This window comes from Condylura cristata, unplaced genomic scaffold, assembly GCF_000260355.1.
Source record: "Condylura cristata isolate star-nosed mole 26May11 unplaced genomic scaffold, ConCri1.0 scaffold00008, whole genome shotgun sequence".
Lineage (NCBI taxonomy): Eukaryota > Metazoa > Chordata > Mammalia > Eulipotyphla > Talpidae > Condylura > Condylura cristata.
In genome coordinates, this window is record NW_004567109.1 from 24,791,573 (window position 1) to 24,816,684 (window position 25,112).

The 25,112-nt window shown below is 37.3% G+C and overlaps 1 protein-coding gene across 2 annotated transcripts; it reads right to left on the minus strand.

Annotated features, from left to right (window-relative positions):
• Positions 1-2,041: 2,041 nt before the first annotated feature.
• IPP (intracisternal A particle-promoted polypeptide) lies at positions 2,042-25,112 on the minus strand. Of its 2 annotated transcripts, none has more exons than XM_004678948.2 (9): positions 24,826-25,112; positions 21,326-21,670; positions 16,793-17,224; positions 13,728-13,883; positions 12,554-12,721; positions 9,338-9,475; positions 8,428-8,550; positions 6,329-6,549; positions 2,042-2,787 (listed from the first exon to the last, which is right to left on the minus strand). In XM_004678948.2, the coding sequence occupies exons 2-9, from the start codon at positions 21,615-21,617 to the stop codon at positions 2,563-2,565; spliced, it is 1,755 nt and encodes a 584-aa protein (XP_004679005.1). In that variant the 5' UTR covers positions 21,618-21,670; positions 24,826-25,112; the 3' UTR covers positions 2,042-2,562. The 2 variants fall into 2 exon arrangements, with proteins under 2 accessions (XP_004679005.1, XP_012578070.1); XM_012722616.1 differs by having other exon boundaries at positions 24,534-25,112.

A 25,112-nucleotide genomic window follows, 5' to 3' on the forward strand; every position in this document is an offset into this window, starting at 1 on the left:
TTTTGGACTTACAGACTCCAAAACTGTAAGACAAATTGTGTTGTTTAAATTTCTGCAGTACAGTAATTCCAGCAAACCGATACAGTATGATAGAGCTAAACTAGTTCTTATCATTGAGAAGCTTGCCAATTAGAACCATGACTGAAACTACCACAGGATCCTTGTTTGTTACATAGAGAACAATTTACCCTGATTTGTAAGGAAAGAAAGCTCATACTCTTCAGATATTCTCAGATTTTACTTACGTTTTGGTGGAGGAAACTTATTTCTAAGTTGCATGAGTACTATGCAAACTCAGGATTTTTCTCTGATAACAAATTCACTATCTTTTAGAATAGGATGAATTAACACTTTTAGGCTAACTGCCCTATTTCACTACACAAATATGGACATACTCATTCTGCAAGTGAATTAAAGTGTATGATTTAAGAAAATGGATTTTAAAGTACATTGAACAGGATACTTAGAAACATACTGAAATGTCAAGTATTTTGGAGGAAGATCCTATTAATATGTTGCTTAGAAAACAGTTAAAAATAAATGTTTAAGGCCCTCCCTGGTGGCGCAGTGGGTTAAAACACAGCACTGAGAATCTAAAGCTGCTTCAGCATGAGTTCGATTCCCGCCTGCCCCGGAGGTGACCACATGGTGTGTCAGACCTCTCCTGACCCGCCCGCTGCTCCCCTCAGCAGTGTACTTTGTTGATCTGCCTGTTCTGTTCCCCATTCTGTCTCTGGTGAAGCCTCTCACCGCTCCTGAGCCTCTGGCCTGTACCCCAGTTCTGTATGCACAAATAAATAAATCTTTAAAAAAAAAAAAATAAATAAATGTTTAAGTCCCTATTGTTAAAACATTTAAGAAAAATGGGACAATTCTACTACAGTTTGGTAATCTAGGAAAGCTGCTACTTAAGTATTATAAGGGAAGCAAAAAGTCAAAATACTAGTACAATGTCATTATCTCAGTAGTAATCATTTATAATTACCTATTTCTGGGATTATCTGGATCTTTTTAAAAAAAGATTTTATGCACACAAGAACTGGGATACAGGCCAGAGGTACAGGGGGTAAAAGAATTCACCAGAGACAGGGTAGGGAGCAGAACAGGCAGATCTACTGAAACAACACTGCTGACAGGAGCAGCAGACAAGAGCTGTGTCATGTGGTTCACCTCCCAGGGTGGAAATCAAACTGGTGCTGCATTGGATAGTTTCATAGTGCTGTGCTTTAACCCACTCGGCCACCAGGAGAGCCCTATCTGGATCTATTAAGTCCAAATACTGATTGTCTTGACATATTTCTACAACAGCAGTACAAAATGCCTTTACAGTGAAGTTGTAGGTTGGCATCAGAAAATGAGAAATGATAGGAACATTTTGTAAGTTTCTCTTGGACCAGAATGCAGATTTTCTATCACTAAAAGTATTAAAGGCACATGGGTCAGAGCTTAAACAGTCTACAAATTACCATAATACTTCATTTCTTGACATTTTACAGATTCCAGCCAGGAATCTATGACCCTACTGACTTTAAGAATACCTGAAAGAGGGCCCTCTCTGGTGGCACAAGAGGTTAGGATGCAGCAAGCTAGCCACAGCCATCTCAGTTCTAGTTCAATCTCCGGGCCCAGAAGTGATCTACATGGCACAGCAGACCTCTCCTGTCACACTGGCTGCTCCCCTCAGCAATATACTTTGTTGATCTACCTGTTCTGCTCCCCACTCTTGTCTAGTGAATCCTCTCGCCACCCCTGCACCTCTGGCCTATACCCCAGTTCTGTATGCATAAATAAAATCTTTTAAAAAAAAAATGGAATTTACTAGGTGTATACCAACGGCTGGGCTCTACCCAGCTTTACATCATCCTATTGCAATGAAGGGCTGTCACTAGGAACCTGCTATCAATTCATCATTGCATTCTCAGCATCAAGTAAAAAAATATGAGTAAACAAAATCTTTGTGCTGTTATTAAAAATAAAAAACATATCTATATAAGTAGCTAGATATCTCCTACATGCCACTCTCGGCATGTGTTGCAATAAAAAGTTGAGGCTCATGAAAATTCCTGGTATCAAATAAAAGCAGGAAGCTTTTTCATTGACTTTTGTAATGTAATTTAAGCTATGACTGTAGAAAAATCATGCTCTGGATTGAACCATGAATATACAGGCATCTTTGAACTGTCTCATTCATATAAAGGTAATGTTACAGCTTGAATTGCACTGGGAAAACTGCTAAAAGGGCTACAAGTCAAAAACTGCTAAAAGTCAAGACATTTCCAGCAAATTATTTTTACAAAAAGGCTGTTACCCATAAACAGACAACTGCAGAGAATAAACAGCATTTCTATTGGCAAACTTGCAAATTTGTATGAACTTTTTATTAATTTAGGATATATTTCATAGCCTTCTCACTCAAATTCTCAGAAAAAAATAACTTTTTAGTCATTTATCTCCCAAATACATGGAAAACTCAATACAGAGTCCTAGTAACAAATACATTTTTGATTTGCAAAAGGTCAGATCCTGTATTTGCAAAATGTTTCTTGTTTTTATATTTTACATTCATAGTACAGCAACGCCTCCTTCACAACGGCTGGTTATCATGTTACTGATTTCTGTCCATGTATCTGAATGAGGGTTATAAACTTCAACTGAATCCAAGGTACCTGGAGCCAAGAAATCATGGCTGGAAGACCGACCTCCAGAAACATATAGAAGCCCATTGACTGCCACAACACACATGCCTGCTCTAGGCACTTTCATTGAGGCAACTTCAACCCATTTTTCCTGATTAAAGAAAAAAAAAAGTTAGTATTGTCTTAAAATGATAATAGAGAAAACTACTAAGAAACCAGATACATTTTTAAATTTTATTTTTATTTGTATTTATTTTAAAGATTTATTTATTTATTTATTTATACCTGTTGTAAGCCAGAGGTGGAGGGGCAGGGTGAGATGATTCACCAGAGACAGAGTGGGGAGCACAACAGGCAGATGTACTTTATAAAGTACACTGCTGAGGGGAGCAACGGGCAAAACAGAAGAGGTCCGTTGCACTATGTGGGTAGCTCCCTGGCTACCCTGGGACTGAACTCATGCTGCAGTGGCTGGCGATAGCTTGATAGCACTGTCTTTAACCCCTATGCCACCAGGAAGGCCCCATATTTAAACTTTGAACTCACATTCTTGTTGGATAAGTAGAACATTTTTTTTTTAGTAGAACATTTTTAATGGACTCATTTTTATAACATATCTACACTGATATACAAATACTTATAAATGAATGTGCACATATATATACATAAATATATGTACATACATATATTTCTTCTATTTACTGAGAGTGCCTAGAAGCTATAATATTCCAGAAGAAACAGTAATCTGGGTAATTATGTATCAATTTCTAAATGCTGCCCTTCAGTACTAGAAAACTAGAGAAAGCAGTTTAGCACAGAGAAAGTACAAGATGAGCTTGAAATATCACTGTACCACAGGTGGTAATTTGTTAACATAGTAGATCTTAAATGCTCTCATCACATACACAAAAAGAGAACTATGTGAAATAATAAAAAAGTTAATTACTTTGATCATGATAATAATTTTTAAGGTGTATATATATATATATATATATATATATATCTCAAAGCATCACACTGCAGATATTACACAATAAATTTGGGGGGGGAACCCTAAAACACAAAAAGAAAAAAATGGGGGGGAGAACTAAAAAAGCCTTATGACTGGGACAGTGACATCAAGGGGTTTTACATGCCTATTATTGGAGTCCAAGAAAAAGAATAGGAGCATACTTGAAGAAATATGAAAACATTCCAATTTGATGGAAGCTATTATCAATTCTACCAATTCAAGAAGTGCAATTAATTCTAAGCAGGTTAAACCCATGATAAATCAATTCTAAGCTGGAACCTCATGATAAAGAAGAAATCTTAAAAACCGCTAAAGAAAAAAAAAAGACACATTAATACTTTGGGAATAAGAACTTCCCATCAGAAACAATACAACTAATTAAACTAATACAAAATAATTAAACTCTTTTATGGTACTGGAGGAAATATAACAACCTAAAATTCTATATCAGCAAAATATCTTTCAAAAAGGAAGGTAGGGGAGAAAAGAGTTCAGAAAAATGAAAGCTGGAGAATCAGTATCAGTAGACTAGTGATAAAAGGAAGGTTAAAGGAAGTTCTTCAAGCTAAGAGAAAACCTAAGAGATAGGAACTCAGCTTTATAAAAAGAAGAATGAATAGAAACAGAGGTGGTAGTTATAATTACAAAATATTTTCTCTTCATTTATTTTTTAAAGATTTAAGTTTATTTAGGCATACAGAACTAGGGTACAGGCCAGAGGTGCAAGGGCAGTGAGAGGATTCACCAGAGACAGAGTGGGGGGAAGAACAGGCAGGCTGACCAAGTAAACTGCTGAGGGTGAGTCAGGAGAAACTGCCACGCGATGTGGGTTACCTCCCTGGCTGGGTATCGAACTTGTGAAGTGGCTGCGGATGGGCCAACTTCATAGTGCTGTGCTTTAACCCATAACGCCATCAGGAAGAGCCAAAAAGATTATCTCTTTAAAAATCTATCTTGGGGGCCCTCCCTGGTGGTGCAGTGGGTTCACACACAGCAGTTAAGAAGCTAAAGAGAATTCAGCATGAGTTTGATTCCTGCCCGGGAGGTAATTCACAGCAGACTTTTCCTGACCCACCCACTACTCCCTTCAGCAGTGTACTTCATCAATCTGCCTGTTCTGTTCCCCATTCCATCTCTGGTCAATCCTCTCATTTTCCTCCACACCACTGGCCTGTACCCCAGTTCTTGTAAGCATAAATAATTAAATCCTTTTTTTAAAATGATAGGTTCATCAAAAAGACATGATAGGCCCTCCCTGGTGGCGCAGCGGGTTAAAGCACAGCACTGAGAATCTAAAGCCACTTCCACATGAGTTCAATTCCCGCCTGCCCCAGAGGTGACCACATGGCGCGGCAGACCTCTTCTGACCCGCCCGTTGCTCCCCTCAGCAGTGTACTTCGTCCATCTGCCTGTTCTGTTCCCCACTCTGTCTCTGGTGAAGCCTCTCACCGCCCCTGAGCTTCTGGCCTGTACCCCAGTTCTGTATGCATAAATAAATAAATCTTTAAAAAAAAAAAAAAGACATGATAATCTCAATGTGTGTATATATTTAGTAACAGATTCAAAATATTTTAAGCAAAATCTAACAAAAATGAAAGAGAAACAGACAAACCCATAATTATAGAAGACTTCAATAGCCTTTTTTAGCAACTGATAACATAATCGGCTAAGTTGAAAAGTCTAAAGATTTGAACAACCCAAGTTCAACTACACAATTTGACCTGACATTTATCAAGCACTACACTCAACAAGAGCAGAATGTAAATGCTTTTCAGGAGCACATGAAACATTTACCAAGACAGAAATCAACAAGTATGTTAGTTTAATTGGAATTAAATTAAAAATCAATTATACAAAGATATTTAGAGAAAATCCCTAAATACCTGGAATTTAAATAACATATTTCTAACAGCACATTAATCAAAGGGGATATTAGAAGATACTTATAAATGCTAATTAAAGCTCAACATATCAAAATGTGATCCGAGGGATGAAGTAAAATAACAGTTAAAGCAGGGTTTGAAAATGATTTACAGTTTTAAAGGTTTACAATACAGAAAAAGGAAGTTTTTTTTTTTTGGATTTATACGGTTTTTTTGGTCAAAGTATCCTAAAAAAAGGAAGTTTTAACTCAATCATCTAAGCTCCCACTTTAAGAATGTATAAGTGCCCTTCCTGGTGGCACAATGGTTTGGAGTGGAGCACTATGAAGCACTGTGAAGCTAGCCACAGCCACTTCAGCTAGAGTTCAATCCCTGCCAGGAGGTGGCCCACATGGCTCTGCTGACCTTTCCTGTCTCTCCCACTGCTGCTCCCCTCAGCAGTCAATCTGCCTGTTCTTCCCCCAACTCTGTCTCTGGTGAACTCTCTCACTCCCTGCACCTCTGGCCTGTACCCCAGTTTTGTATGCATAAATAAATAAATGTTAAAAAAAGAATCTATAAAAGCAGCAAAGTAAATCCAAAACAAATGAAAAGAATTAAAAAAAAGCAATCAATGAAATAGAAACTAGACAATCAGTAGGGAAAAAGAAAACCATTGACACTATAAGTTGATCCTATTGTTTAAAAGAAATCTACAAATGATTGCTATCATGAATGGCAAGTACATTACCACAAGTCTTACAGACTTGTGAGACTGAAAGAATAGGGTATCAAACATTCGAAACCATCCAACCTACCTCTTCAAAGGAATATTTTTCTACAGTATGAAGAGCATCTTGTGTTTCATTCCACCCTCCAATAGAATAGATGCAGTCATTGAGTGCTGCCACCCCAAGATACGCTCTCCTAGTTCCCATTGGAGGAAGTGGAGACCAACGCTTGGAAAGTGGGTCATAAACTTCAAAAGAGCGAAGTTCTATTCCTTCATTGCTGATGCCCCCAACTACATAAATTAAACCTAGAAATGGAAGATTTTTGCTCAGATGCTATAGAAACTACAATGCAAATACTTACAAAAAGTAATAGCTGTGATATAAGTTGTTAAATGATGCTATTCTTAATGGTTACACTATTCTTTAAAAGAGAAATTTTACTTCTGTCTAGTTTATTACAGTTCACATTTAAGCCTGTTACAAAGAATTAGGGGTATGAATTTAAAGTGGCATTGAAATTTCAAATAATTTAGTGATGTTATTTATAACAACTAGTCAGAGATGGATAGCCCATCTTTTTGTCTGCATGATGGTCTCAAGTTCCAGATCCAATACCGTCATGTATAAATAAAGGAAGGAAAAGGAGAGGGATTTTTTCTCCCTCAAAAAATGTCATAGTGGAATGACAATATCCATCACCAAGGAATGGTGGCATCCTATCTATTGCTCAGATGGACATAAAGCAGCTGAATTTAATGAAGAATTACATGGCTATAGAACAGGGTCAACCAATAATGTAAAACAGTATAATATATAGTGTTCATTTTAAGACTTTACTTGAACCTAATGATTATGATAATTTACAATTACTTTTTAATCCTAGTGCCATGTCTAAAGTGAGGAGTTGTTAAGATTTGTTTTTAAAAGATCCATTTATTTCTGTGAAGAACTAGGGTGCAGGCCAAAGGTACAGGAGTTGAGAGGATTCACCAGAGACAGTGGGAAGGAGAATAGAAGTTTTGAGACTTATAGCCTATACCACCAGGTATAAGTTATAAACAGTGGCATTTTAAGAAATGTGATTTATATGTTAATAAACTTAAGTTCTAGCTCCAACTTTGCCAATAATGTGCTAAGAGCAAAAGACAATTCACCATTTCTTAAACTATAAATACAGGGGTTGAAAACACTAAACTTATGGGCCTCCCTCCTGGCATACAGGTCAAGTCTCAGCACTACCATGTAATCACGACTGCAGCCTATGTTTGATCTCCGCCAGGGAACTAACCCATATATGGCACAGCAGACCTCTCCTGTCTTGCCCACTGCACCCCTTAGCAATGTGTTTTAGTAGATCTGCCTGTTTTGTTCTTCACTGTGTCTCTGGTGAATCCTCTCACCTCCTCTCTCATCCTCAAACTTCTGGCTTACACCCCAGTTCTTCTATGCATAAATAAATAAATCTTTAAAAAAGAAAAGTAAAAACTAAACTCCAAGATGACTCTCTAGCTCTATGATTTTAGATGGGAAAATAAAAATAATAAATCTAAAACAACTAGGGAACACTGTAATGTTAAATAATAGAATATAATAATATAGAATAGAGTATCATGTAATTTGAACATTTAAATGGTAATGGAAATTTGAGAAAATATTCCTAAAGCAGAAACAACTTAAGGTGTTAACAGAGCAGGTTGAGTTGTCACATAATAACAATAAGCAATTTGCTTCCTCTTCTTCAAGTACATATAAATATGCCCCCCAAAAGAGGATAGAGAATCAAGTTCTATTTGACAGTGCTTACAATACACTCTGTTAAGAAAAACAAAACAAAACACTGAAGAAGCCTATAAGACCAAGATTGTTTTAAATTTTTTTTCCCTACTTAGAAATACTAAGACTTTATGGGAGAGAAACTGACAATAGATGACATTTTATTAGTCAGGTATATTTTTGTGTATTACAAATATAATTTTTGTTTATTTTGGAAAAAGGGATTATTTGGGCACTACAGAAATAAAGAGACAAGAGGCTAAAAGAAGAAATTGAAAGCTGTTAGTGTCATTCTGTTAGTGTCAATTATTCAATACTAACAGACATAAAATATGTTTCTGTGAAAACAGAGCTGCAAGCTCAGGTTTTTTAAAAATATTTTTTCAGGAAAATTATTATAAAGCAATTACCTTGCATTTCACAGCATCCAAAGTAGTAGCGTGACATCGCCATGTTGCCAACTACTTCCCATTTATTTTCATCAGGATCAAATCGTTCAATGGTGTTCCCAATCTCAGCTCCAACCCACCCACCTGTAGCATAAAGAAAAATGTTACTTCTGGAATAAGGAAATTTAATTTATAAAAAGTTCTTTAGAGGCCCTCTCTCGTGGCGCAGCGGGTTAAAGCACAGCACTAAGACGCTACAGCCACTTTCGCATGAGTTCGATTCCCGCCTGTCCAGGAGGTGACCACATGGCGCGGCAGACCTCTCCTGACCCGCCTGCTGCTCCCCTCAGCAATGTACTTCGTTGATCTGCCTGTTCTGCTCCCCACTCTGTCTCTGGTGAAGTCTCTTGCCGCCCCTGAGCCTCTGGCCTGTACCCCAGTTCTGTATGTACAAATAAATAAACCTCTTTTTAAAAAAAAGTTCCTTAGAAAACATCTCCTATGACCTCATATTCTAAAGGATTAGCACATGGACCAGAAGGGTTATCTGGCAAGGATCACACAAAAAGTTGTAATTTGTGTGTAGAACTCAAGTCTTTTACTCTGTCTAATTTTTACTAGCAAATAAAAACTTATTCATTGCATAGGAAATATGGCAAGTTGCAAAACTACTTTGAAACATTTGCATATTCAAAATGCCTTAACTAGTCAACTGAAGTGATTCAGTGGTTATCTCATTTATAGTTCCATCTTCTTAAGAACTAAAAATTCCATGTCTGAAAGTATTCCCCATTAATATAATTTTGGGAATAAGAATTTATAAAGCTAAAAGATACAAATTTCTTAGAGGAGGGAAGAAACAATTCTAAAATAATCAGAATCTGAGGATGTAAATAATACTAGCTATCCTGGAATTGAAGAGTATAATTACCCAATGCATAGATAGCTCCATAACACACGCATACTCCCAAGCCACAGCGGGGGTGATTCATGGAAGCTACAGTTGTCCACTGTTTAGTAACTGGATCGTAGCATTCAGTACAGTCAAAAATCATTGAATCCTTTTCGCCTGAATTAATGAAAGAGATATATGAGGTTTAGTAATTAATACTAATAGGCTAGAATCATAATACAACATTCAGCAGCATACCTTGTCAGAAATGCAACCATTTTGTCAGATTTTATACTTCTCATTAAAATTCATTTGTCCAGCAAACATTATTTTGAACCTTTAACACTGTCATTTATCAAAGTCCATTTAATGAAACAAAGGCACAGTTTTCCCATTATTTTTAACTCTACCCAAAATAATCCATGAAATATTTGAGGAGTCAATTTGCATTTTAACACTCCTTTATATCATGTATTAGTTTGAATAGCTGGCCCTGGTACAATTTGAGATTTAATGTAATCCTTATCTACAACAGACAAAATGAAACTTAAAAATAGTTCACTGAAAATTGAATTTTATTTTATTTATTTTTAAAGATTTTATTTTTATTTATTTATGCATAGAAAAACTGGGGTCTAGGCCAGAGGTGGGGGGATTGAGAGGATTCACGAGAGATAAAGTGTGGAGCAGAATAGGCAGACTGACTGGAAAACAATGCTGAGGGGAGCAGAGGACTAGACAGGAGAGGTCTGCTGTTCCATGTGGATCACCTCCCTGGACTGGGAGTTGCAGTGGCTGGTGATAGCTTGATAGTGCTATGTCTCTAACCCCTGCACAGGGAGGCCCTATTTATGATGTTTCTTGATGTAAGGTTTCCTATCAGATACTATTATTGTGAGTTATGTGGATAACTTAAGTAATCAGATCACTTGCTGCAGTCATTCTTTTTTTTTTTTTTAAGATTTATTTATTTATGCATACAGAACTGGGATACAGGCCAGAGGTGCAGGGGCGGTGAGAGGATTCACCAGAGAAAGAGTAGGGAGCAGAATGGGCAGATCAACAAAGTACACTGCTGAGGGGAGCAGCTGGCGGGTCAGGAGAGGTCTGCTGTGCCATATGGATCATCTCTGGGTGGGGATCGAACTCATGCTGAAGTGGCTTTAGCTTCTTAGTGCTGTGCTTTAACCTGCTGTGCCACTAGGGAGGGCCCAGTCATTCAAAAAAGATTTATTTAGTTATGCATACAAGGACTGGGTACAAGCCAGAGATGCAGGGGGTGAGAGGATTCACCAGAGACAGAGTGGAGAGCAGAACAGGCAGACTGACTGAAACACACTGCTGACGGGAGCAGTGGGTGGGTCAGGTCTGTCACACCATGTGGGTCACCTCTCTGGCCAGGAATCCAACTGGTGCTGCAGTGGCTGTGGACAGCTTCATAGTGCTGTGCTTTAACCCTTTGCACCACTAGGGAGGGCCCTTGATTCAGCCATTCTAACTAACTGATTCTAAGGTATGAAACTAGAAGAAATCACCAAGAGTAAGTGTAGACTGTCATTTTAGAACTGAGTCTGGGGAAATTCTGCTATTTATAGGTTTGAAAGAGAAAGAAGATTCAACAAAAAACAAAGAACAATTTCTAATGAGGGAGGAATAAACTGGGGAGTTCATAAACCCAGAAGCCAGAGGGGATAAAAGGAGGTGACAGAAGGAGAGGTGGTATATAAATCATGCTTTTTATTTTCTGCATTTCTGATATTTTAACAACCAGGGCCTTACTGACACTGAGAATGCTCTTCCAAGTGCTCGTCGTTTCTCATAGGTAGTAAAAGATTGGAAGTATAACTTTCATATGCAAACTAATCAATCAATCCAGACCCCATAACTCTACCACCTCCTTCACTATTCTTCCCCTACTCTTTCACCCCAGGGACAGGTACCTGTTAGGGACCATCCCTGTATCCAGAGGTTACCAAAAACTATTCAACTATATCAAATATATATATGTAAACTAATCTTATATCTGCTTACTCTGCTTAGCCCATTCCTTCCTACAGAAATCACAAGAAAGTTCTTGCCCAGATTTTCCTCCTATTTATTTTCCTCCTGTTTCCTCTATCCCCTAACCCTTGTGCCTCCACAAGTGACACTCTCCACCCACCCACAACATGGCATGGCATGGTGTGCCCCCTCTTCTTGGGAAGTATGAGTAACAATTATTATTTCAATGGCATGATGATCTTATCATAACCAAAGAGTAAGATCTACATGATGTAAGGGGGGAGGGGCACTTTAAGAAGCAGAAAGCCATGTGTTAAATGATTGTGAATGAGGATGAGTAACTGGCCACTGATTTTGACACTGATAGGAACTGCAGTGAGTAGTCTCGGTATACTAGTGGGGATGCCAGTAAGCATTTATTTCTCTTTAGATCTCTCTCTGGCAATTATTTCCTTCCAACATCTAAATTCACTTTAAATGTATTCATCTAGGGGCCTCCCTGGTGGCGCATGGGGTTAAAGCACAGCACTATGAAGCTATTTCCAGCCACTATAGCACAAATGAGTTTTGAGGCTTTCTTCAGGCACAGCAACACAAGTTGGATCTCAGGACAGTGAAGTAACCCACATGGTGAAGCAGACCGCTCCTCTCTCACATGCTGCTCCCCTCAGTAGTGACTGATTGGCTTGTTCTGCTCTCCATTTTGCCTCTGGTGAATCCTCTCCCCCCACACCTCTGGTCTGTGCCCCAGAGTTCTTATATGCATAAATAAATCTTTAAAAACAAATACATGTATTCATTTATAACTTTACAATTCACGACAAATTCAAGAAACAGTGACTTCAATCAAGAAATACATCCTAGTGTCTAATTCACTTGGCTTTTATATACCCCAATATCCTGATTACTTGGTTATTAAAAAGGTAATGCAGCTTTCAGAATTTTAAAATTTTTTAGTATAAATGCTGACCTACATTTTGGTGCCACATAAATTTTAGCATTTGTTTTTAAATAACTTTTTGCTAAAGCCAAACCTAAGTGTTCTGTCTTATGCAGTATCTCTCTGGTCTGAAATATTTAATATTTCCTTTCCTTTCATTCATTTATTCAATAAATATTTATTGAGCACAACTAAATCTATGTATGGCTAAAAGTATCTATATATAGACACATACACACACATAAACACATTTAAGAATATAGCCAAATTATAGCTAGTGACTAATTAAGGAAATAAAATATTATCACTATTACCTCCGATAGCGTAGACCATCCCTCCCAGAACTGCTACTCCAAGCCCACATCGAGCCTGATGAAGTGAAGACACAGTGGTCCAGTACTGGCTAAAGGTGTCAAAACGCTCTACACAGCTGAGGGCTCTACTATCACTCCAACGACCCCCCTGTAACCGAGTATATCCTCCTACACAAAGGAAAGCAAGTACAGAGTAAATCCCTTTGAGTTACATATCTAACTGGTAATAATGAAAAAAGTCTACCCTCCTATGGCTAGACATTTAGCAATACTACTTAAGTAGCTACAATTAAGTGATTTAGAGTCTGCTATTTATACAAGTATTATTCTTAAATGTGCCAAGTTCAAAAAAATTATGGCTCAGATATAATCAGATATATACCTATCATCTGATCATGGTTCTAATAAAATGTTAGAGAAATAAATCCAGAAGCTAGTTATCTGCCTAATTAAGAAATTTCATTACGACTTTTATTAGTGTCTTTTTCAACTGAAAATAGTGATTTGAAATCCTTGTTTAGCTACATATTCTATCAATACAAAACTTAAAAGCATGCATTCAAAAATCACATTCATAGCATATACAAAATTACACAAATATTTTTATACAGAGTATAAATAAATTGCCACATATAAATCTGGACAAATTATTTACAGAACTGCGTCAACTGTTGATAAGATTTAATGCTTTTTAAAATAGAAATAAAAACGTTTAAAATATTCATCTGATATTCCTATGGATTAGCCTGTACAAACACACTGGAGATCTCTGGAGATCTCTGGACCTCTGGTTCCTACCCATCATCCCTAATGTCCATCTAGAACACTGTAAGTAGTTAAATTTTTTTCTATTTATTGCCCTTATTTTTCACAAGAATTAAAATTTTTAACTTTTAAAGCAGTGTTTCTTTAATCAGTTATTTCATGATAACTGGTCATTTAACCCAAACATTTAGATCACAGAAACAAATGTCAAAAAGGTAGCTATTTATTCTTAGATATGCCCACTGTATTATTATAAATGCAGTGTATACAGTTGTAGCCTGTATGTGAAATTAAATATGCCTAGTTTGACATAACAGCATATGCACAACTGTGTAACAGCAACAGAATAATACAAGGTTTTGATCATTAAAATAAAGATAATTTCTATTACTTTCCTAAGGATTCTCACCTACTGCATATAGGTACTTTCTTGCTTTCTTCCGAGGTCGAACTTTAGATGTTTGCAGAAAACTATAAAACTTGTTCTCTTTGGAAGATTTGCACACTTCACAGTACTCTTTCAAAAGTGTTTGCAATGCAACACGAAGATTAAAATCCGATATGCCTAAAGCAATGTTTTAAAGAGATTTTTTAAAGAACTTTTAAATAGTTTTAAAGACATGTTTTCATAAAGATAACAGACATACTATAATAAAAAATAAAAACACATCATCAAACAATAGTGTTTATTTCCCAAAAAGCCAAATATTATATTTGTCATTGTTAGTAAAGAATATTTTCCTCAAATCAGATTATTTTTAAAAATATGCTTCAGGGCCCTCACTGATGGCACAATGGGTTAAAGTGCAGCACTGTGAAGCTGGCTGCAACAGCTTCTGCACACATTCGATCCTGGTCAGGGAGGTGACCCACATGACGCAGCAGACCTCTCCTGTCTCACCCGCTGCTCCCCTCAGCAGTGTACTTCGTCAATCTGCATATTCTGCTCCCTACTCTGTCTCTGGTGAATCCTCTCACCACCCCTGCACCTCTGTCCTGCACCCCAGTTCTGTATGCATAAATAAATCTTTAAAAAAATGCTTCATAATATCCAATTTGAAACACATGTATGAGGCTTACTAAATAAAGATGGCAAGGGGAAACAGATCACAGTTATCTAACAATAGGAAAAATTAAGTAGGCCTAAATTCTATACTTACAATCTAGTAACAAAAAGAATATACTTAGTCAATGCAAGAAACAATATATTTTGGTGGGGTGAATTCCATCTAAAAAGATATTGCGCATGACTGGGTAGAATGTCCCTGCTCAAGGTTTCTTGGCTAAGGAGGTGAAATGGGGATGAATCTGAGTTCATCTTAGTGAACCTGAGTTCTACTTAGCACATTAAGATCTGACCCTCCTGAAAGGGCATTTTCTAATTTGCATAAAGCACTATACATATTAGCAAGGGTCTATCTCCAAACCTTGTCCCAAATCTAGAAGCAACTAACAGAATCTTGAGATTCTCCTTAGTAACTAATAATTTGGAGAGAGGTATACTTAATAGGTAAGAAGCAGAACTATGAAATCAAATAACAAAATTACTTATAGGACCATCGGTGAATGTAGAATGGCTCATTAAAGCTTGCCAGTCATAAGTGCTACCCAAAGTACTAGCTGAGATCCATCTTTGATGCGGTTAAGAAGACCCTGATACAAGATGAATAATGGGATTTTATTTTTTTAAAGATTTATTTATTTGTGCATAGAAGAACTAGGGTGTAGGCCAGAGGTATGGGGGTGAGAGGCTTCACCAGAGACAGAGTAGGAAACAGAACAGGAGGATCTACTGAAATACACTGCTGAGGGGAGCAGCTGGTGAGATAGAAGAGGTCTGCTGAGCCATGTGGGTTGACTCCTTGGCCAGTGGTCCAACTCAGGCTGCAGGGGCTGGCAATAGCTTGATAGTGCTGAGATTTAGCCCCTGTGTCACCAGGGAGGCCCCAAATAATGGGATTTAAAACAGTAAGATTAGGGCCATCCCTGATGGCACAATGGGTTAAAGCACATCTCTACAAAGCTGTCAGCAGCCGCTTCAGCACACGTTTGATCCCCAGCCAAGAGGTGACCCACATGGTGAAGCAGACTTCTGCCTTGCTTGTTGCTCCCCTCAGCAGGGTACTTCATGGTTTGCCTGTTATGCTCCCCACTCTGTCTCTGCTGGGTTCTCTCACTGCCTCTGCTCCTTTGACCTGTACCCCAGTTCTGTATGCATAAATAAATAACTCTTTTTAAAAAAATATTACTTCAGTAAAAGAAATTATAAATCCAGTTAAAAAAATAAAACCTTTAAAAAAAATAAAAGATTATTATCTCAGGTTCCCAAGCAAGGACCTCAGCCTCAACAGATCTCTATTCTTCCACCACCTTTCTTCATGTTTCAGGATATGAAGAATTGAGAACACAGTACAAAATCCTAAAATTGTATAAATAGATGGGAGAAACAAGCTTGTTACACTAAGGTAGAAAGGGTATTAAGGAAAACAAGCTGTTACATTATGAGAGCAAACAAGTTTGAACAGAGTTGCCTATATTAAGCATGAGCAATCTGTCAAGAAATGATAATACAATCATTAAAATAAACCCAAAGAAAAAGATAAGGAGAAATTCAGTCTGGAAGAAAGAAACATTATTTTAATTTTCATTCTCCTTTTCCTAATTAGCCCTATGCTTTTAAATAGAAAAACAAAGGCCTCCTTGGTGGCACAGGGGTTAAAGAAGGCACAGGGCAATCAAGCTATCACCAGCCTCTGCAGTATGAGTTAAATCTCCCCTCCCCTACTGCCAGGGAGCTAACCACAAGGCACAGTAGACCTCTCCAGTCTCTCCCACTCTGCTCGCTGCTTCTCAGAAGTGTATCTCAGTACATCTGTCTGCTTTGTTAACCACTGTCTGGTGAATCCACTCATCCCTGCAGCTCTGGCCTGTATTCCAGTTCTTGTATGCATAAATAAATCTTTAAAAATAAATAAATAAAAGCAAAGATCATTTTTCTAATATAAAAATTTTTATACCATGGTTCAAAATTTAGAACCTAAAGATTATTCAAAGGATACTTAGAAGCTAAGATATAAAATTCATTTTATAATAAGCGGGTTTACAACATTTATTGAGGTCTGGTTTTGCTTTCAGCATATGCCTTTTCTTCAAATGCTGTTTTACTGAACTTCTCAAAGTGACAATAAGAAAACTTACATGAAATATTTAGTATAACCAAAACAGCAGTATTTTAGCTGTCAATATTTTATCTATAACTCAAATCTCCCTAAGTATTTTTCACAAGCAATATATACAAGATATGATTTAAATGGGTAGAAATATTGAAATACTGTCTACCCACAAAATACATTATTGAATCTTGCATATAGTAGACATCCAATAAATGTCTGTAATTGAATTGAAAATGAAAACTTTTTTCAAACAGAAAGTCACTGAGTAATTGATTCTTTTGACATGCAACAAAAAAATTACCTTCTATGTACTTTAAAAGCCTTTGAGGAGGTAATAAAGGAAATCGAATTGGATCTAGCACTTCCACCACATGTTTTCTTCTCTTCCCCACGTCTTTCAGAATCCATTGCATTGCAGCTAAGAAGACCTGGTATTCATCCTCAATACTAAGCTCTTCACTTCGTAAAATTTTGATTAGCTGATCTTTTGTAAGTGCCAGGAACTCTTCCCCACTATGAACCTCCAAGAAATGGACATGAATGTAGTTTTCTGTGAATTCCAAAAGATCATGGCAGGCAATTTGCTCAGAGAACTGAAAGATCCCAATGCAGTTCAGTGGATCAATTTGTCCTTTCAGAAATTCACAGCAAAGATTAACAACTTCAGTCAACTGTAGCATGTCTGCAGCAACAATCAGTTCCTGGACATTATTCACACCTATGTTCACTATACCTAGGAAGTAGGAAGACAAAATAGTCAATAAAATAAAAAAACACTTGACTTACATTTTATAGCATTATAATGACTTTAGCATTATAATGTTATAATTATAGCATTATACTTGATTTCATTGATAGCTTAGTGTTTGCAGAGCAGATAGATGCTAAGGAAAAGGTAACAAAAGATTTACAGAAAGAGAGTAAAACTTACATGATGGTATCTAACATTTATGGAACATATTTAATGAAGCAGGTCTAGCACTTATTCTCTCACTTAATGCTACTATCCCATAAACTGGTTATTATTATTATTCTTGTATTAAAAAAACAGAATTAGGTTTAAGTTACTTGTTCCTAAGTCACACAGTTAAGTGAATTGCAGGGTGGGGACTGACATCAAAGTCTATACCTTTAAAATGAAGCTCTATGCATCTAACATTTACTTAGGCACTGGGGTGAGTAAGCCAGGGTCCCATTTATATGATGCCATATAAATGTTCATTTTTAATATTACATATAACCAAAATTCTGTAACATTAAGTTATTACTTGTCCACTCTCTTTGCAGAGGGCTTCAGTTTCATATATTTATATAATGACTTTATGAGGATGCTGAAGTTAATTTTATATAAAAAGAAAACAAACCACCTAATTAGGGCAAAGTCTTCAATCCTGTACTTTCCCTTTGCCCTTTTTAAAACATTCAGTCCACTAAACTACTCATCTGAAGTTTGTGATCCCAAACTGATTTAGAAGGCCTAAAGAGGCAAGGTTTGCCTCTTTTGTATTTCCAATGTCTGCCACATATGATAAAAACTTTTTTTTTTTAAAGCAAAGAATAGCCAAAGAGATTGTGGGGAGAGGAAGAATATTATTTGTTGAATGCAAACTTTTTCAAAAGTATAAGAAATTTAACCCACCATGGGAGCTAGTGGTAGCAGTTACAGAGAAAACTGAGGTAAGACTTACTTGAAATGAGAATTAACTACATATTTAGAGAAGATAAAATCATGGCTTGTGATATACGGGGGCTTACTGACTGTTACTGAAAAAAAGCCAAGAGTTATTTGAGAATAGTAAAATGAATACCCCACTTTGTAACAGGTATGGGGTTATATATAGTTGCTGAGGTGAGAAACTGTTGTAGTATCACCTCAACAAAAAGGAAAAAATACTTAAAGAAAGTCCTATGACTTAATAAGGCTTTACAGATTACAAAAAGCACTTTATATTTATTCAAATTTATCTCAAATTTAATGTGAATTGTAAGTGCTACTATCCCCACTTTATGATGAGAAAATGAGTCTCTCATAAGCTCACTTCTGTTTTGTAAGTAATCTGCCTTATGTATAAAGCTCTGTTAAGGCAGAGACCATGACAGTCTTGTTTACTGTCTTGTTTATTGCCAGTTACTACCTCAAAAAAGTATTCAATAAGTATCTGTTGAAATAGTAAGATAGTTGACAAAAGTTAAATGAGATTCTTTGCATCACATCACTAATTAATGGCTGAGCTAGATCACAAACTCAGGTCACTTGATTTCAGGTGAAGTTCATAAAAATTTAAGGTGAGGTTATCCATTAAGACCTATTAGAGGGCCTCCCTGGTGGTGCAGTGGTTAAAGACAGCGCTATCAAGCTATCAGCCATCCTCTGCAAGCACAAGCTCCATCCACGGGCAGGCCAGGGAGCTAACCCACCTGGCCAAGCAGATCCCTCCTGCCTCACCGGTTGCTCCCCTCAGCAGTGTGTTTCAATAGATCTGCCTGTTCTGCTCCCAGCTCTCTCTGGTGAATCCTATCAGCCCACACCTACCCCATCCCATACCTCTGGCTTGCATACCCCAGTTCTTGCATGCATAAATAAATAAATCTTTAAAAAAAGCATACCTATTGGAAATGTGAATGGTTAATAGAGAATATATAGACAAGTGCTAAACAGATAATAGAATAATAGGTTTTAGTGGCTCCCTCCCCACTGCAAAAATGCATTACTGTGACAACCAAAGGGGTGTTTTAAAAAAGTTAATTTTATAAAAAACTATGAAGCACCCTGTCCAATAAATTACCAATATTTATTTTCTTTTCATACTAACTACAGGACCCTTGTTCTGTAGTTGGATGGCACTTATGCCTTGCTGAAAATTAGACTTGTCAGCCTTCCTTGCAGATAGGGGTTAACTTTTGATTGTGTCTGGCCAACAGGACACAGGCAGCATTTGATGACAGGGCTATCAGAAAAGCTTAAAAGAGAATATACTTATTTGGCAAGTCTTTTTACCTTACCATCCTCCTCCTTTCATTGGCTGGAGTTCAGTGATCTGAAATTAGAAGCTACAAGCAATACATGGTGGTAGCTTGTCAAAAAAATAACAGATGAATGGGACACTAACGACATCAGGAAGTCACCATACCAGCCCCGGAATACCTATCATGGGTTCATTTTTGTGGCAAAATAAACTCCCAACTTATTAAGCTATTTTATATCTTTCAGTAAAAGCCAAATGATGTTAACTTTTAATACCAACTTTAGCCTTAAATGTCAATATTCTACACTGTTCTTTCCCCCTACATATGCTTAGTAGCATTTATTTCTCTGGTTTTTATTTCTTTAATGTGCTAATCACCAGCAGTATGGTAATGATACCATAAACATTCTCTTTTACAAAATATCTTATTACCACTGTCAGATAATACAGACAGAATAGACACCTTATGGCATTTCTTTGGTTTTGTGTAGTTCAACACTAATTCCATGATTAGCCTGTGTTAATTTATACTTTGCAAATAAGAGAAGCAGGGGCATTTATGAAGCAGTTTAATCAGCTCACACAAGTCATTTAGAAAAGTGAAGTCAAGAACCCCTCAATACATCAGGCAATATGCAGAAAAGCATTACTTTCAGTATATAAGTCATTTTTACAATTCCCAAATTAATCATCTTGTAAAATTTTCCAAAATGGAATTTGAAACAACACAGAGAAATCACCTTTTGTCATTTTTCAGGTTTAAATACATCAAGTAAATAAAATTTTATCAGGCCACAAAATTATCTCCAACCAAGAGCATTAAATCCTCTTATGTTGATAAATTCTTATAAACTGCAACTTTAAGCAAAATGAAACAATGTATAACAAAACCAGGTCCTCTGTTTTGTTCAATGTTGGCTAGGGTTTTTTTTTCTCATTAATGATATAATGAAAAATGTTGAACTGGATGTTATTTCCGGACCTGCTGTAGTCCTTTAAGGAATACACAGTATATCTCAAAACTAGACCAAACATAGACTTTGTTTTCAAACATTTTTTTTTTCTGACTATATGAGTAATATATATTCACTCTGGAAAACAAACATTAAGGCAGAAAGTATAAAAATGAAAACCACACATTTCACATACACAGACATACATTGTTATCAACACGTTAGTGTATTTCTTCAAACCATTAGTCCACATATATTTGTTACACATCATGTAAGACTTATACTTTATATACAGTTTAGTTTTTGTGTGCCTTTTCTAAGGTCATTAAAAGTCTTCAATAACACTTTAAAAATAAAAGTTTTAATTAAACTAAACATTCTAATAATAAACATTTTGAGGGAAAAACAGAAAAAAGGAAAAAATAAGAATTTTCCATTTTCATCATTTAGAGATAAACACTATTAACACTGTCCTTTTACTTATGCACAAGTACATATAACTGTTTTTTGTGTACAAACAGGGTCATATTTGTACTTAGATATTTTTCATTTACTATAAACATTTTCCTAGGATTTTATATATATATATATAATTATTTGTAAGATCTAAAAATATTCCATTACATATACATGTACCATAATTTAACCACATAACTTACTGTGGGACAATTAGATTGTACTCAATAATATACTAATGTAAATAATACAATAAACATTCTGGTACATAAATATTTGCCTGAAGTACTAATTAATTCCTATAAAAGGGACAGCAGGTCAAAAGATAAGGAACTTTTCAAAGGCTCATAATAACACACTACCAAGTTACTTTCCATAAAAATTAGATTTATATTCCCATAGTGGTGCACAAGTGATTACATCAGTCTTCATTCGAAGCAACAGGCTCACTTAACATACCTGTGTAAATGAAATCTAGAAGTACTCGAAAGATTCCAGCTTCAATTCCAAGAATCTGTACGACATCTTTTGAGGACTCTTTCATTCCTCCAGTGAACAAAGCTGCAAAATAAGGACTACTGGCAGCCAAAACCAGCCGGTGAACTTTAAAAGTTTCCTTCCCAACTTGCAGTTGCACATCACAGAAATGCTGTCCATTCCTCATTTTATTGATCTGAGCCAAGATGAGCTGGGCATGTTTATCTGATGGAAAAGGATTATCGCTGGCCTTGGAACAGCCCTCACTAGCCATGATGGTGATGATAGATTAATTAAAAGGACTGTTGCCCATAATCTGGTCCTTCCCTAAAAAATTAGAAAGAGACAAAGCAGCAATACATTTAGCGCTTAAATTGTTTTCTATTTATACATATCTGAAACATTTCCTATTCACAAGGAGTTTACAATCACTTAAGGACCTAAAACACCCATGAAACAAGTAAGAACTAAACAGTGTAGTACTGTCCCTACAGAGACAGTATTATTTCCTTCAGAGAAATAATGCAAATGGATGATCTGGTGATGGGAAGCCCAAGAGGATTGCAAATGAGTTGGAAAAATGCACAAAGTGATGTAAAAATAAACTGTTATATATAAAAAAAGAAATAATGCAAGACTCATTTTGTTGGAGTACTAAGCTCAAACAGGAGTATAAGAAATAGGACTGGAAAGACAGAAAATATCAGATTCGGAAGACTTTTTATGTTAAAGGAAGTGTACAAATGAAGAATTTCAAGTAGATATTTAGCCCAATCACATTTCTTTTTGCACAATTATTCTGACTGTAATGTCAGAGAAGGAAATAATAGGTAGGGCCTAAAATTACTGTAAAAGCTTCTCAGCAGAAGTGTAACCTGAACAAGATATTGAAAGATAAACAGGATTAAGGTATGCAAAGAAGAGTATAAGCTCTCCTAGGTGGATTGAAGAAAATAAAACTAGACACAAAGGCAAAAAAAAATTTATACATCCGTAAGGAAACACACATTGCAGTCAGAATAAATGTGCAAAAAGAAATGTGGTTGGGCTAAATATCTGCTTGAAATTCTTCAATTTGTACACTTCCTTTAACATGCAAAGTCCTCCAAATCTCACTTGTAATTAAACCACTGGGGTCCAGAATCATCTGACAGGAAGACAGCTGAAACAGAAAAAAGCCTGATAGCCATGTCATGTTTACTAGTATCTGCTGGTCAAATTTCTATGTACAAATACATTGCTTGCTTTTTTATGAGTGTTAAATGTAATATGTTGACGTAGTACATACTTTGGAGAACTTCTGGACTCCAATAGTTTAATTACAAATCTCACACCTTTCTGTCTGTCCAGTCCTATTTCTTATACTCCTGTTTGAGCTTAATACTCCAACAAAATGAATCACTTACAGTTCTCTAAGAGTCCCTTTTATGGCACCCTTCCCCTTTTTCCTCCTGTATCTTGGTTATAAGCCAAGACAAGTACAATTTCCTTCAGGAACCGGTCCCTGTTACTCTCTTTTGGGCTTGGTGCAGACCCTAATCTTAACCAATGTATATCACATGTATATCACAATGTATATCACAATGTATATACCTTGTCAGACATTCTACCATTCTACTCTTGACAAAGGTACACATTGAAAGCGCTTAGACAGTCTCTTAGGGAAGAACATGTCTTTTATTGCTGTAGCATCACATATTAATTAGGTTTTCCAGTGTTCTGTGACAAAAACAAATGAATGCATTGAAAAATAAATAACATGATAGCTTCAGTTGTTTTTGTTTAACGTGGACAGATTTCTACATTATGCCTAAAAAGTCTCACAATAATTTAGAGGCTAGGAGAGGAGTACTGTTATTTAAAATGAGAAAGAAATGAACCTAGTTTCTCAAGGACATGGTAATAGAATGATGATATTTTGGGTATTTGAATCCAAGTTTTCTTACTCTAAATTCTGGGTTTTTCCCATCTTACTATATGCATAAGCTCCTGTTTGTGCTTAATACTCCAACAAAATGAATCTTGGTTATAAGTCAAGACTGTTCAAGTACAAAGGATTTTGAAACCCAAGCAGAGAAATCTGGACCTGGGTGTTTGTAGATTCATGATGAATAAACATAATACTCATGTTTCAGAATTGTTATTTGAACCTTTCGGGGGCTAAGTCATAACAATGTTCTAGAAAACAGCTTTATAGCTTCACAATGAGAATCAAAGGGACAAACTTGTTTTTTAATGTAAAAAACATGAGACAGTAACATTAAGAGACATGGAGATGAAGCACATGAGAAATCTAAGATGATTAGGGCTTCTTAATTTAGACATCAAGGAGGACTGGCAATAAGACTCACAAATTGTGTGGACTGATGTTAGAAAAAAAATAGTTACATGTAGAGCATATAGTCAAACTAAAAAGGAAAAATAATGAAGCTGCTTATGATTATTATCTGGCCATTAAATTACTGAGGTGTATGATTCAGAAATTCCAAGACAACTGCTAAACCCTCACATCAGTGTCTCCAGAGTATGTACTACGTCAACATTACATTTAACACTCATAAAAAAGCAAGCAATGTATTTGTACATAGAAATTTGACCAGCAGATACTAGTAAACATGACATGGCTGTCAGGCTTTTTTTCTGTTTCAGCTGTCTTCCTGTCAGATGATTCTGGACCCCAGTGGTTTAATTACAAGGCACCTCTTTCTACCTCCAAACTGAAAGCGGCCAGCAGTCACTGAGTTGAAATGCTGCCTCCTGTTACAAACAAGAGTGCACTGAATATCCACTCTAGTAGCTGATAGTTCAAGTCCTAAAGTTACCCGTTCTTAAGAACTGCTCCACTATAATTCAGCTAGTGGAGTACTTCATCCCAAAGGGGGCACGTGATGTTAACTGTATTTCTAAAAAGAAAGAACATAATTCTGGGAGATTACATAGGGATGTAAGGCCCTGTCTCAAGAGGCCCAAACTTGAGAGGTAGATTATTAAGAAACCCCCAGTCTGAAGACCCTGAATTCAGTGTCAGGGCACCGGGAAGCTTTTTCAGCAAACGGTGTCAGAGCGAATCCCAGGAGGAAAGAGCCTCTAAAGAAATGCGGCTCTTTGTGCTTGACTTGGGGACTGGACCTGACCAGCTACCCTAAAACACTGCGACACAAAAGGAGGAGAAACACTCCGAGCTACCTACTCGTCTGGAAAGGTGTCTTAGTTGAGTCTGGAGAAGCCCGCAGATCGGGGGCTCCACCTTCGCCCTCCCCAGAGGGAGCAGGGAAACAGAGGCAGGAGCTGTCCGCGAACCGACGCAGTTCTAGTGAGGGCAAAAACACTTGACCAAAAGCGGCGCACCCGAGCCGCAGGAGGAAGCCAGTTCCAGAGGCTCCTCTCACTCTCCTCCTCAGGGGTCCCCAGGGCGGCGCGGGGAGCCAAATGGAAATTCCCAGCCCCGTCATAGACGCACCCAGGACGCAGGCCCTTCTTACCCGCCGCTTCCCCTTCCCGCCGGAGCCCGCTCGGGCTCTGCGCGCGCAGTCGCGACCAGCAGTGGCGCGGAGAAGGCGGGGAAACCAAGCCCTGGTGACGAGGCCGGGAGGACTCGGCAGCGCGGCCCGGTGAAGGCTGGCGGTGAGGCCCGGCCTGGTGCTGGGTGCCGCTGGCGCACCGCCGCGCTGGGCGAGGCTCTGCGCGTGCGCCGTGTTCTGACGCTTGCGGTAGCGGCGGCTGCTAGAGACGCGCTGCAGTGGTTCGTGGCGTGCGCTAGCGACCCCGC